The sequence below is a fragment of the Catharus ustulatus genome, chromosome 6, assembly GCF_009819885.2.
Source record: "Catharus ustulatus isolate bCatUst1 chromosome 6, bCatUst1.pri.v2, whole genome shotgun sequence".
Taxonomy (NCBI): Eukaryota; Metazoa; Chordata; class Aves; order Passeriformes; family Turdidae; genus Catharus; species Catharus ustulatus.
This window is the reverse complement of record NC_046226.1, coordinates 21,395,520-21,410,210: the sequence shown is the minus strand read 5'-3', so window position 1 is coordinate 21,410,210 and position 14,691 is coordinate 21,395,520. Positions and strand designations below refer to the sequence as shown.

Below are 14,691 nucleotides of genomic sequence, written 5' to 3'. Positions count from 1 at the left end.
TTTGTGTATGTGTACTGGGTTTGCATGGCAGGGTTTTGTTATGGGGGGGAAATACAGGTGTCTTCTCTGAGAAGACATTTCTGACAGGGCCAGTGCCAGCCAACTCCAAGACTAGGACCTGTTGCTGGCCAAGGCCACCCTTGACAGTGGTATAACCTCTGTGAAAACATTGTTCAAAAGGAGGGGAAATTGCTGAGCATGAGCAATGGCAGTGAGATAGAGCCTGTGGTGAAACCCGTGGTGAGGTAGGCAGCAGGGAGAGGGTAGAGAGTTTGAGAGTAAAGTCCTGGAAGAAGGGAGAGTCAAGGAGAAGGTGTTATTAGGTGAGTATTTGCTCATTACTCTGATTTGATTTGTAATAAATTAATTTCCCTAAGTTGAGACTGTTTTGCTGGTGACAGCAACTCATGAGTGTTCTCTCCCTTCCCTTATCGCAACTCATGAACCTTTCATTTTATTTCTTCTCCTTGTCCTGTTGAATTGGAGAAGTGATAGAGAGACTTTGGTGAGTACCTGGCTTTCAGCGAGGTTCAAACCACTGGAGTGTGACTGCCACTTTAGCTTCTGCCAGCACAAGTTGTTGGCAATGCAACTCAGAGGATTGAAACCCCAGGGGAGATGCTATGAGATAGATAGGAGTATTTTCTCCTGGAAGGTCTCTGCTTTGGAGCAAGTTCCTTGTTCTTGTGCCCTACTAAAATCTGACTTGCTACTACAGTCATTTCTTTATTGAGTGGATGTGACATTTTAGCAGCTGGTCATGTTTTTGTCTGAAGAGCAAGTTGCAGAGCAGGTTTTAGAAAGGCAAAGGCCTACTTTTAATCAGCCAATTTCTGTAATACCAGGAGAGTGCAGCAGCTTAAGCATACTTGAAGTTTAAAATGCAGCACACAATATGCATTGGCTCCCTTCTCTGGGAAAATTGAAGCTGATGTCAACATTCAGAATGGTTCCCGTTTCTGACCTAGTGCAGAATCATATCTACAAGGTATAATTGCATAATACTTTCTAGGATATACTGTTTATGTTTTCAGAAAGCACTGTCAGAATATTTAATCCTAATTGTAGTTGGAGTTCACGCCATCACATAGGGCATATTTTTATGATGCATATTTTAATCCATGAGAAGAAATTAGCCATCTGAATAGTGTATTTGCTAGTGAACCAATAGACAGGTATCACCTTTTTAATTTGTTTTGCATTCTGTTTCCCTAGGAAATGCCCCTTTCCAGCATGCTGCTAATTTGTGTTTCTTTACTTGCAGTATGATATTCCTAAATGAGTGGAGTTTTGTAGCCTCGTGGCTGGAGTTTCACCAGATGTGTAATAACAATTGCTTTTTGTAAATTGTGTGACCTAAACACACCTGCATGTGTTTCTTGAAACATTCTCCGGCTTGTTAATTGACTGGCAGTGTATTGGTGCTATCCTAGGTAACAGGAAAAAAGACTTAATTGAGCACACTGTCCCAGGCACTGAATGGCATGGAAGAAAGCCTCCCTTTTAAGACTGCTGAATATCACTGATTACTGGGCTTGGCAGGTGTCAGATATAAGAGCAACTAGATGAGCCACAGCATACCCCAGATTTTGAGGAAATGGGTTTAGGGTGAGCTTAGTACAAGCCTCATCATGATAATGATGATACTGTAAATCAGGATACCCTGCTTGATATTAATTAACTGTACTGCAGCAACATCTGGAGGCCCCACTGGATACCAGGGCTCCACTGGGCAGATAACATATACAGTTTGATAAGCCTTTTGATAATGTGACTTCACATTATAAAAAGGCAAACTGGAGAGAGAGAAGTTAAAGTGGCTCATTCAAGGTACAGCAGAGCAGCAGTAAAATCAAAAATCTTTTCTTTCAACCCTGTATTCTGTCTAACTAATCTTGATTACCTCTGTGAGTGAGTTAAAATCTAAAGGTCTCAATCTGTACTAATGGTATCACCTTACATGAAATATGTAAGATTCTGGTGCAAAATTAATTCCTAAGTGTAATTCTGCAGATATTATGTATTAAAAAAAAAGTTACCTAAACTGTTTCAATAATATGTAAAGCATTCATCTGATGCAGGGTATCTAGGCTGAAATAAAAAAGCAGCTTCTACATTTCATGTCTTTTCTTGGTGAGGATATCTTCTTCTGTTTGTTGTTGTACATAATGAGTCACTCCCGACCCTGGTAGAACTGCTACAGACCTGACCTTCTTGTCCTTTTTTTTCTCTCTTTTTTTGCTTATCTTCAGAGCAGTTTTGTTTATAAAAGAAACTTTTATTAGACAAAAGGCAAAAATTGAAAGATGGAAAGATGCTGGGAGAGAAGGAGAATAGGTAAAATTAAAGCAACAGAATGGCAATTTCGCATTCCACTGGTAGCTATTTCTGTAATTTTGCAAAGGTGTGTGGACAAAAAAAGTTCAAGACCAGGAGTAAGAGATACTTTAGTAGCAGTGTATTGTTGTGATACAATTTTTTGTAGTACCAGCCATTAAAGAAGTATTATATTGCTGTCTTTGTCCCACATAAACATTCAACTGGCCAACAATGATGGGAAGTTTGGAAAATTTGTTAAACTCTTAACAAGGAAACTGGTATAAATTTTACTTTAGCCAAATAATGTAATGTGTCTCCAAGCAAAGAGTAGAGATCATCTTTGAATACCAGGAGCACTCCTGAATTAAACTGTTGATCATGGTGAATAAGCCTCAAATATGAGCCCCCATGGTAAGACTGTGTAATTTCTGTAAACTAAAGTTAAAAATTTCTGGTGTTTCCACTTGAAAAAAATGTATAAGTAAACTGAAGGAGTTTTATGGCCATGGGCAAGTTTAAATGAAAGATTGGAAAGCTTACTTTTAAGCAAGAAACTCAGCTGAGTGGCTTTCTCTTACGTTCTATGAAACTAAGGAGAGAGTTTGCAGTCAAGGAAAGATGAAGCTGGAACACTAAGTTTTTTGCTTTAGCATTTTTTTTTGCTCTGAGGATGGACTAAAGGCAGCAGTGTGGCCGTGACAGATGTTTAAGCTACTTTCCTATATCTTCAATGGAAAAGATTAGATTTTTGTTAATTTTCCTAATTTCATTTTTTTCACTACTTCTTAATGTGAACAAGAAGCAGTAGCAACCTTCAAGAAAACTTTGGCTTGATCACATACCTACCAGTCTCTTATGGCAGTATGATGCTAGATGATGTTTCAGTATAGGCACTAACAGTTAGACAATAATGATCTGCTTTTCAGGAAGAGCTGAGCACAAGGTTATATTCATATTGCTGTATTCAACAGCTCTTGATTCTTCCCATGAATTTGGTACCTTTTTTACTTAAACATAATTGCCAAATGCCTTTCTTATAAATTTTTAGTTCTTTGATTTATAAAGAGCTAGTGCTGAATCATTGCTTCATGACTGTACACACTGTTTCAAGTGTACTACTTTTTGGAACGTTTTGTATCTCCACTTTTTGAGATGGCCTCTGAAAGATCTGTGTACTGTGCTCAAGAATTTGAGTCAAAGGTCCACCCTTAATTTATAATAGAGGTTTTCCTTTTGTACACTATTCCTTTTCATTATAATTCCTGAATTCCACTTGCCTTTTTGACCATGTTCAACACTAGGCCAATCTCATCAAAATAGCAACTGTAATGAATCCAAGCCTTCTTTCCTCAGCTGCAAATCAGAAATGCTGCTCTAAGATATATTCTGTAGTTTAAAAAATAATCAATTCAGACAAGATATATGATCTCCTATAAAATTTTAGAGGAGAGTAGATTATAACAATTGTCCTTTTTAGCCTCATAAATTATGTATCGCTGAGAACTGCTTCTTTTAAAAACCATGCCCCCAAAGGATAATAATTTCTATTTATTTTATCCTCTGTGTGTGTGTGTGTTTCTTTCTGATAAATAGGTTTTAACTGGCATTGAGTAGATCTGGTTGAGCACCTTAAAGAAGCAGTAACAGCATATAGAAAAAATGATCTATTGCTCCTTATAACAGCTCTTAAAAATCAAACAAAATTAGCTGACCTGTGTACTACTTTTCCCCTTAAAAACATTTTTCCTTGTTTCAAGATAACTGTAAAGTGTTGGCACCCTGATCAAAACCTTCCAAATCAGGTAAGCTTTAGTGCCTTCATTTCTCTCAGAGCATTTGCTATTTTTGTTGATTATTTGCGAGGATGGGGACACTGATTCTTGATCATTCTTACCCTGCCATCACTGTTTGGATAAAGGCAGACTGCACTCAGTAAACTCTCCCTTTTCCCAGCCCAAGAGTTTTTTACATATTGAATCCTGATTTCAGACTTACCTCCCAGTGATACTAAAAGCAGTACTAAATATAGCCAGCCAGAGAAGAGTAGAGCTAACTGCCTTATAGTCTGTGCTGAATACAGGTTCTAGCACTTCCCCCTCCTAAATCCATGTACACATGTATACCAGAAAGATCTGTCCAGCCATGCATTCAGTTCTAGCTGCAGCCCAGAAGGGCCCTCTAAGGACAGTGCTGGTTTTTACTACATTTCTAATCAGCCAAGAACTTCCTGAGCTTCTGTTTACAGTGAGAGTTCACATAGAGTGATTTGCACTTGTAGTAATAAAGGTGTCCTCTGTGGAATATGCATCCTTACCTTCGGTTCTCCTGGATAACTCGCAACATTTAGCACTGCTGTACAAAGCTCCCTAAACCACAGAGAGTGAGCCATCCTTCAGAGGGACTAACATTCAGAATCGAGTTTGAGGAAAAGCAAGAATAAAAAACAGCTAGGCAAATAAAACCCCAAAAGAAATCAAGCAAAGAAAGACTTAAAGAATAAAGTGAAAACTAAGAGGGAGAAATAAAAGTTCAATTTCTTTTTAAAAACATAGACTGCAAGTGTGAGGAGCCTAAGCAGAAGCAAGCCATTCCAGGAAGAGCAGTTCTCAGGGTTATAAAAAATCAAAGTAATTTTCCTGAATTTAGAGGGTAGTGCATTTGTGTTTGTGTGTGTATATGTGTGGCATTTTTGGGGGTGGGGGGAAGTTTACTAAACCTTCCTACAGCGTGAAATGTCTTGTTGTATTACTTGTATCAATTTCAAATGAGAGGAGCAAAATCAGCAGTGATCTGCAAGACAGAGTAACTGAGAGTATTGTCTGTCAGGTTTGGGCTGATGTCTAGTCATGCTGGAACCAGCCAGGATGGGAGGAGGAGCCAGTACCTGCAGTAGTTGCTATTTAAAAAATTATCAAATAAAATTAATGCAAGAAAACACAGCCTGGGATTGTAGACAGATTTCAGACATAAGTGTTTTATAAACACTTCCTTTAATTTTACATTTTGCTTCAGAAAAATCAGGAAATCAACACAAAAAGATACTGGCATAAAGTCTGCTTCTACTTCCCTCAGCAGGAATTGAGTTTCTTCAACAGAATTGCTATTGATTCATATTGATGCAGCTGAGAGTAGGATCTGTCCTCATGTCTGGAGTTCCCTCCCTTGGTTTTTGAAATGAAATGCTTTCTGGACACAGGGAACAAATATATACTTTTAGTGTGGAAAATTTAAATGTTAGATTAAGTAAAAGAAAACCTAAGGGTAAAGCCCTTTTCAGGGCACAGAGTGCATGTGGCTGTTCATGTATGTGTACCCTCTAAAGCACTCTAACTGCTCATCTTACAAAATCACTGCCAACCCCATTTTACTTCCTTTCTATCTGGTCTGCTACATAAAGACAGATACCTTCAAAATGTAAAGGCATGGCATGGAGAAAGCAAAGACTTGACAATTTGCACACAGGACAGGCTCTACTTTTCCTTGAATAAAGGGAAACAAGAGTTAAAATGTACCTGCTAAAATGTAAGAACTCAGACCTGTTCTGAGGTCCCTTCAGAGGAAAGGAACAGGTTTTGAAGGAGTTGAATGTAGAAGCTGAAGAAAGCTTAGGAGCTGCTCCTCTCAGATTGTAGTTGCTCTCAGAACTGAAATGTTTGGATTGGCAGTATATAATCAATGTTTAAGCAAAATATATCTGGATTTTCAGGGCTTGCAGAGCTTAGAAAGGTCTTAGAAGGCATCTATAACTCCTCTCTCACAAATGAAGAATCTGGTTTACAGAAAGGTAAAAGAAAAGGTTGCTCAAAGTGAACCAATGCTTTAGGGAAAGCAATAAATCGCTGATCTTCTGATCCAGGCTGTAGGTTGCCTCTTGTGTCATTTAATAATGTTTAAAATGTTTGGTAATTGTGCATATAAAAGACTGTTGCTAGGAGTCTATGTAGAGTAGACAGGTCAAGAAGAAGCCTTGTACATTTTTTTTTTCAGTACCTTGCACTTTTTTCGTTCTTATAATTTATCTACAACCAGTCCATTATGTGATCATAATTATATTTCTAAAGTCTTAGAGGCATAATGGCAGAAGTTTATCTCCAGAAGTACTGTAAGGAATGAAATGGTAATGTGGTTTTTGAGGAGATTTTATGGGACAAATCAGCACAAGGCAAATTTTTGAAAAACTTTTAAAATCCTTTTTGGCACAGTAACCTTAAAGAAAGAAGAGAAAAAGTAAGATAGATTAAATGCTAAGTTCACTTCATTATTTATAAATAAAATGGTTCTCAGTTTCCCAAGGCACAGTGCCAGCACTTGCCATCACTTGGAGGTTTCAAAAACACTAGTTAATGGTTGGAAAGTTTTTGGGGCACCCAGTGAATACTAATATATAGAGAGGAAGAAAATTGCACTGTCTGTTAAAATTCTCTTGAACCCTTTCAGACCACATAAGTTGTTTGCTCTGTGTGTATTCACCTTTTTCTTTGCTGTATAGTTAGAATTTTTTTCCCTCTATAGCTACAAAATAAATGTTATAGGTAGTGGCTCAAAGGTAAATCTTTCTTTGTCATGTATTTACTGGTCTAGTTAATATTTTAGTTTGGTTATGTGGAAAGAAAATCCACTGGCTGAATATGTGGGGAAGGGAATGAAAGGTTATGTCCATCATGAAGTGTTAAACCATCATGGTAAAGCTTGTCTTTCAGATTTAGAAGGAAAATAGGTCTTGGTAAAAGCTGTTTTTAATGAAGTGCTGTAGCGTAAGAAACTGGAATTGAGGAGATGTTGAAAATAAATTGTGGATTTTCCCCTTGAGTCTCTGGTCACTCTTCTTTGCTGTAGGATTTTCTCTGTGCTTTGCTTTTTTTTCTTTTTTTTTTTTTCTGCTAGGAATGCATAAACTAATTGCTAATTTTTTCATAGTGTCTGGTGCCCTGGAGATATAAAATATCATAAATAAACAGTATCTTGGGATCTGTGTGTGCAATTTGGCTTCAGTAGCCCTACCTTTGACATATGATGTTGTGTTTTATTCTGATAATTGGAACAAAACCATTTTCATGACAAGTTCCTACTCAGTCCAAATAAGAATCTCAGAAGTTGTGATTCTGTAAAACTCGAGTTCAAGAGTCACAGGGAGCTCTGCCCAAGAGTGGTCTGAAGAGAACTGGAATAGGCTGTCCATAAGAACCTTTGCTTTTTTTTTTTCTTTTACACAAATGTTTGCGCTTCTTAGTTGCAACAAAAATGTTACACTGCTTTTAGAAGAGCTGTCTTCTCTGGCTCTGGGAGGGGATGCCTCTTGGGATGGGGAAGTCACCAGTTTGCTCATTTCCCTCTTCTCTCCATCAGACTAAAGGCCACTTGCATTTTGCAGTCCTCTGCTTCCAGAATCTTATCTCTTTTCCAGTTTGCCCTCTTATCACTAGCCCTCTAAATAGGTCTTTTCCTTCAAGCCCTGGGAAAGGAAATGGTGAAAGGTGCTATCTCCTTTCCCTCTGAGGAGAAGTCAGAAACATTTTCTCATTCTGCAGAGATTAATTGAACTTCCCACCATCCTTTTCCCCATCTGCAAGTTTTTACCTTTGCCTCGTTAAGCCTGTAGGCTTGAAGGTATGCAGGTTTCACTGAATACACTGTACACTGTATTTCACTGCATACACTGAATACCTTTTAATCCCTTCCTCTTCTGTGGTGGTGGTGATCTGTTCCATTAGAAAAGGTGCAGCTCTTCATCTTACCTGCTCATGCTGCATCTTCACCAAGGTGGACTCTTAGAGCAGCCACAGTTTGCCAAAGAAGCTTGATATATTGATGGCAATTAAAAAGTAATATGAGAAGTCGATCAGGAGGTTAATTGTAAGGCAATGTCTTGCAAAAACACAGTTATCAGTAGTCTGGTTACCTGGACACTATATATTATTTGAGTCTTTGAGGAAAAAAATAATCATGTGTTCTTTGGTAATTGCTGTGCCGGTAAAGATAAATGATTGCTAGCAAAAAATTCACTAAAACAGTTTTGGGAGATCACTTACTTCATATATTAAAAAAGTAGTGAAGCTTTGTCAGCAATGCTTTTATCTGAAATAAATCTTTGTTAACTAAACTTCATTTATTTTTGGGCTAGCATAAGAGAAGAAACATTGTTTCCAAATGGCATCTGATTTCATGCATCTGCTGGGAGCAGCAATCCACTTACCTCATGTTCCAGTTAAAAGGGAAAGGTGATATTGATATATTGAATAAAAGTCCCTTCAAAGAATAACAGTATGAATGTACATGGAGCTTTCTATCCAGCATACATTTAGCACAGTTGAAAATTTAGTGTTGTAATGAGAGAACAATCAAGATGCTTACTGTTTCAGTGCTAAACTTCAGCTAGTTGAACCACTGTTCATGCCCTCTTCAGCTACAGGACTGTTAGTTTTCCTTTCCTAAAACAATGTTGTAGTCTGACACCAGGAAATTTGGTGTTAGGAAGAAAATGTAAACAAACAAACAAACAAAAATATTGAAGATACAAGGAAATTGTAATGAGTACTTTGGTATGAGTAAGCTTTGAAATGTAAGATGGACCAGGAATCACAAAGACCTGAGAAACTGAAACGTGGTGAAATTTTCAGAAAAAGATTTTTGCTACCAGAAGACAGGGTTAAATCCAGGTGAGGAATCCAAGGTGGCTGCCAAATACAAGAGGAGAGGTTTCTTTCTTATCACTAAGATTTGCTAATGTGAATGTAGTAAAGTTAGGGTAACAGCCCTGAAGGATGTGGTCTAAGCAGATATGTAAGGTAGTAAATGGAGCAGAATTGTCCCGTGACCCTTTATTATGCTTCAGGTTTTTTTTCAAGGAAAATACATTTGCATAGAAGATGGCCGTCCGCTCTCTGTTGTTGTTTCAATTTTATGGTATGGATAGCTAAAAAATGTATTAGCTTCCTATATGATACATTTTAGTTCTGCCTGTCTGTACCAGTTTTGGATCTGTGCAGTGAACATAATATGCCTTCATAATAATTGACAGCAGCATACTGTGCCTCTCCTTACTGAGTGTTTGAAGATGCTTTCCTGTTAATTGTACAGCGATGACAATTTCTGCTGCTGTTTAAATCAGTAGTATTAAATGTACGTATTTAATCTAGGTATACTCTGGGTGTGTATTTTACAACCTGAACTCATTAAATATGGTCATTACTTGGGACCACCAGGGGGAGCTGCAGAAGGAGGTGTTGAGGCTACTACAACAGGCTTTGCCTGCTCTTCCCTTTCAGTCAGTGACTGGTGGAAAGTTTGGGAGAACACTGCTTTATTGGTAAGGCACTGCTTGGTGTGTGACGGAGAAAATAAGATGGGCTGCTCCTGTATTTTAGGTAGCTTCCCTCTGGTTTTCAAAGTCGGCTAATGGCATTTCTGCTCCCTTTGAGTTCCATTCATCTTCTAATTGCATTTTTCCTGCTGGATCCCGCAATTATTTTGGAGGGGTGAGGACTGTTTGTTTCCCAAGAAGAATAACAGAACAAAAAAGGTGTTGAGATAACAGCCTGTCTGTGGCTGTGTTTTATATAACAAGTGACTAGTAATAATCAGTAGAGGTGTTGCTCAAATAATTCTTTATCCATACCTCCTGATTTTTGTTGCCTGGTTTCTCACCTGTCTTCTGTGATGTTTTACGGGAACAAATGAGTCACTGTCTTCAGGTGAATGCTGTAAAAAGCAGTGTGAAAGAAAGTGTTTGCATTGAAGCAGAACCAATGAAATGTGTTCTGACAAAGCTCAAAATGACATTCTGTGTATTCTTCAGTGCCATCTACTGGCAGAATAACCCACTAGAGACTTAGAGGCCGAGACTAAGTGGCAGCAATTTAAAAACATTTGTTTCTTTTCTTCTTTTAGGAGCAAGGCAAGATTGGTGTAGTCTTCAATATTGGCACAGTGGACATCTCTATTAAAGAGGAAAGCACACCTGTAAATGATGGCAAATACCATGTAGTACGCTTTACCAGGAATGGTGGGAATGCAACACTTCAGGTTGACAGCTGGCCAGTGAATGAACACTACCCCACAGGTGCGTGTATTTTTCTTTTTCTTTTTCGCTCTCAGTGTATCTATATCTATAAACTAATGTTTAATAACAACTGGTTGCTCTATAAATCTTTTTTGCTTCATCTTGACGATAAATTTATGAGCCTGGCAATGTTTATTCTGTCTCTTGGAAAACAAACTAATGGTCCTCTAAACTGGAAGAATAAGCATACCAGCTGTGTGGTATGATGCACATAGATCATGTTATTTCAGAGGTCTCTAAGTGAATCCTGGTTCTACACAGAGTTACAAAGCTGTTCAGTGACAAACTTGGTTTTGCTACTTGTGATATTTTATAAATATTTTGGGTAGAAAAGTTTTGAGCAGACTTTATGAAAAGGAGTGGTGACTCTAGCCACACCCCAGATACTGTCAGTATAAACATAGAGTTGAAATGTAAGGAGCGTGGAAGATTAAGCAAGTATTTGAGCAGACCTTATGCTCTGTAAAAATTTACTTTCTGTAAAAATGCCAGGGAAAAATTCAGTATCTTTGAAAATTATTGCTCTAAATCCACCAGAAATAGTGAATAACTGGCTCTTGATACAGTGTCACATGTTTTATCCCACCACTGGCAAATCACAACTTCGTGATACTTTTTGTCACCATGCTAAAAGATCAAACTTACTCCAAGTGAAAAACAGATTGCTGTGTGGTGCTGACAGTGCATTAGATAGCTGAGGTGTGATGATGTATATAGTTATAAAAGGAAGAATGAACACAAGGAAAGAACTCTAGTGTTAACCACGTTCCTCTTATTCATATGCTACCTAAGATCAAGGCATGATCATCTTTCAATATTGCCTCTAAGAAACATTCAGTTCTTTATTTCTAGGTTGTACAGTAGTAACTCAGCACAGAAGGAATACTTCTTGCTAGTTGTGTAGGAATTGTTCAAAAGAAACTTAAATTATGGGGAATATCCTAACTTGAGGTTATATACTAATTTATGTGACATTATGCTAATAAATTACTCCAAGGGGATGACTTCATCTCTTCTACTCCCTCAGAAAGTACACAGGAGAATTTTTAAATGTGAGTCATCTATGCTGTATTGTTCTCTACAACATATGTCCCTCTGTCAGTGTTTTGTGAGGTATATGGAAAAGGATACATTTCAATTATTAACCTTATTTCTGTGAAAAAATTCTTTTTGAAGAATGCCACGACAGCTATGCTGTGTTAGATTCTAGCTCTGCCATCCATTGGTTTGAGAGGAAAGTGAGCTAGGAAAGGTCCAGCTGAGTATCTTTCTTCAGCTCCTTTCATCAATTACTTTGTAAAATACCTCCAATCCAGTTGGCAGCCAATTACAGTCACTACAAACCCTATGAATAAATTTTTTCTTATATTGCTTGCTGTAGTATGTCTCTGGTGTAAAGAAACAAAATATTCAGCTCAATTCTTTAGAGATATTTATTTTTAAAAGGGAAAATAAATCACACTCAGAGACTACCTCAGTACCCTGGGCTTCTGCCTTGGCTAAAGATATTTCTGTGTTTTCATTAGAAGATGTATGGTTTTATGGAATCAGCATTAATCTCATGTTCTGTGCTAGTATTGAGTGTATGCAGTTGTACCCTAAGAAAAAAGGACACCTTTATCTTCCAGACACCTTTTCCTTTCTGTGCATATATTTCAATTGTTTGTCTGTTTGTAGATGATGGATTTTTCAGCTTGTCCCTGTGAAAATAAGGCTTATGGGACTATACTTCATGTGTGCAGGTTTCTCCCTTACTTGTTTGCTACTTCTTTCAAGCCAATATTTTAGCCAAATTAAAGAAAGAAAGGTCAAAAATCAAAAACCTTAAGATATTGCATTGCTGTGGGGAAAAAACCCAAGCAAACCAACAAAAAAACAAACACACAAAAAACAAACCCAAGGGAGGAGGGCAATGTTCCAGCCTTCCCAGAGGAAAGGACTGTGGCTTGATGTCAATTCATCTTAAATACCAGAATATCTATATCATAGAGGGGCATTATGAATACCTAAGATTCAGAAAAGATTCCATGAACCAATAATTACAGAAAACAAATACTTATTAGTCCCATTTTCTGGGCAACCAATAGTTAAAAAAAAAAAAAAAAAAAGGCTGAACAGGAGTTTTTGAAATTAATTACTTGTTGTCTTTCACAAATCAAACTTGCACTATTGTTTTTTGATCTGACTTCAAGACCAAACCTGTGTTCAGCAGAGATTCAGCTCTGTAAAGGTTTTGTGGTTGAATGGACCCAGGCTAATCCAGTGTGTTTCAACTGGAACCTGCTGAAAATTTAAATTCATATAAAACTTGAGTGATAGTAGCTAAATAATCTCCTATGTTTTGCATAGGATCGTGTCAATTCTGGAAGCACAGTTATTTGTAGTGTTTAAAAAACATTGTATTTGTAGACTATGCTTGCTTGGGCACACTGCATTTACTGTAAAATGAGCAATTTCACATGTATTTGGGTTTCCACACAGGGCTACAGCCTAATGTTAAAAAATTTTATAAACTATCCAATGTATCCTCTTTGTCATCACACATGGTGCAATCTTCAGTCAGGGCTGCATTCTGAATGGCATTTCCATGCTCCTCTCTGAGTTTTATTACTTGTGGAAGGATTATACATTAGACTCATAATTACTTGCTCAATGAAAAGTACAAATAAAAGTTGGATATTCATTAAATGAGCAAAGTGAGAGAATATTGGCTTTCCTTAAAAAACAGTCTTTAGTTAAATTGAAATTAACTGAAACTAGCCCAATGGGACCAAAAGGCTCCAAAGCTGTATTTTTACAACTTCAAATAAAAGACAAGGAAAATAGAATGACAACAAACTTACAACTCAGGCACTGACATTTTGGGTTTTATAGCATCCAATTGCATTCCAGCCACCTGCAACATGAGCTTTTCACATTCTTGAAGGAAAAGGGTTAGAGAAAAATGGTAAAGGAGGGAATTAACTTGGAGTTAAATTGTCTTTGTGACCGAAATAATCCAAATTACCAGGGATGATCTCTCATCTTTAGTACCATTTCAAAGTGCCAGAGTTTCTGTTACTGGGCAGTAAGACAAAACAGTGGCCCAGTATAGGTATCTGAGAAATTGGAGATATCAAAAAAGTAGCCTTAGTACAGAGGCTGCTATCTGTAATTCAGCTGTTGTGGTTCAGCCAAAACCATTGAGCTGTTTGTGATTTATTTGCAATAGTTTTGCAATAGTTTTGCCCTTTCTCCTCTCTCTCAAGAACACAGTAAGGAGATAGGCTTTTTCCATAGGCTGTACTGGTAGCCAATTTCTTCATGCTTGATTCATTAAGTTGGTTATCAAAATGTGATTGGATTTTTCTCAGTCAGGGTATAAAATTTTTTTAGTCTAAAGTACAGTTTTCTACAGCTGCCTCCCTTCTGTTGTCTAACATGCTTTCATCCTTTTGTGTACATCACAGAAAACAGGTTGTGCTTGGTCATTGTTATTTCCTGGGGAGAGCTTTCTCTATATCTAAATAAATATTTTAATGATGAAATTGTAGTAATTTTGGACCCAGACTTCAGGAGGAGGGAGTATTTGACATGTTTTTGTTTTGATTAAAATGAAACCCATCAAATTTGAGAGAGTTTGCAGGAATTTCCAGAACAGTTAGAAATAAATATTCTGTCTTTACACTTTACACGAACTGGGATACCTCAGTCTCTAAGTTTTCACAAGTTCTTAGGCAGGATTGGGTTTTTTACTCGGTTCGCTGTCTTTCCTTCCAAAGAAATACTTTGTGTGATGCTGGATATATAGTGTATGTCAAAACAAGCCTGATATTCCTGTTCATTCATTCAGACACCAACTAAATTTTCTGCAGTAGGAAAAAAAAAAGCAAAATTAGGTGAAGAGAAGCTGTAAAGTAAGTCTATCCATGACAAAAGAATAAAATCTTTTTGAAGTTATATTTTAAAGGAGAAGATTAAAGGGAAGAAGGCAAGAGGTAGGAAGGAGTTTCATTTAAAGAAATGCATGATCTAGCAAGACAAGTGTAGTCTGAATTCTTTAATGCATTTTAGAAACAAGAAATAATACAGTATTAAACAAACAGATTATTATCAGGATGCATTATTTCATCCATACAATACATATTTTATATTCTTCCCCTTTATAATTCTCAAGTTATCTCTCAATGTTCTTGTAGTAGTCTTTGCCTTTTCAAATTACGTTATTCTGCAGGTTTTTGCTATGGATAAAAGCAAAAAAGTATTTCATCCTCTATGCCCCTACTTCATTCAGTCTCAGAAGTACATTTCTGGGAGGAAGTTGTATTTCTGGA

The 14,691-nt window shown here is 37.3% G+C and overlaps 1 protein-coding gene across 32 annotated transcripts in view; it reads left to right on the top strand.

Annotated features, from left to right (window-relative positions):
* Positions 1-14,691, top strand: part of NRXN3 (neurexin 3) — a 967,067-nt gene that overhangs the window by 822,236 nt on the left and 130,140 nt on the right. For all 32 annotated transcript variants that reach the window (XM_033061705.1, XM_033061719.1, XM_033061707.1 and 29 more), the window contains one exon: positions 10,207-10,378. In XM_033061705.1, the coding sequence (XP_032917596.1) occupies positions 10,207-10,378 (172 nt within the window). The remainder of the gene's footprint in view (positions 1-10,206; positions 10,379-14,691) is intronic.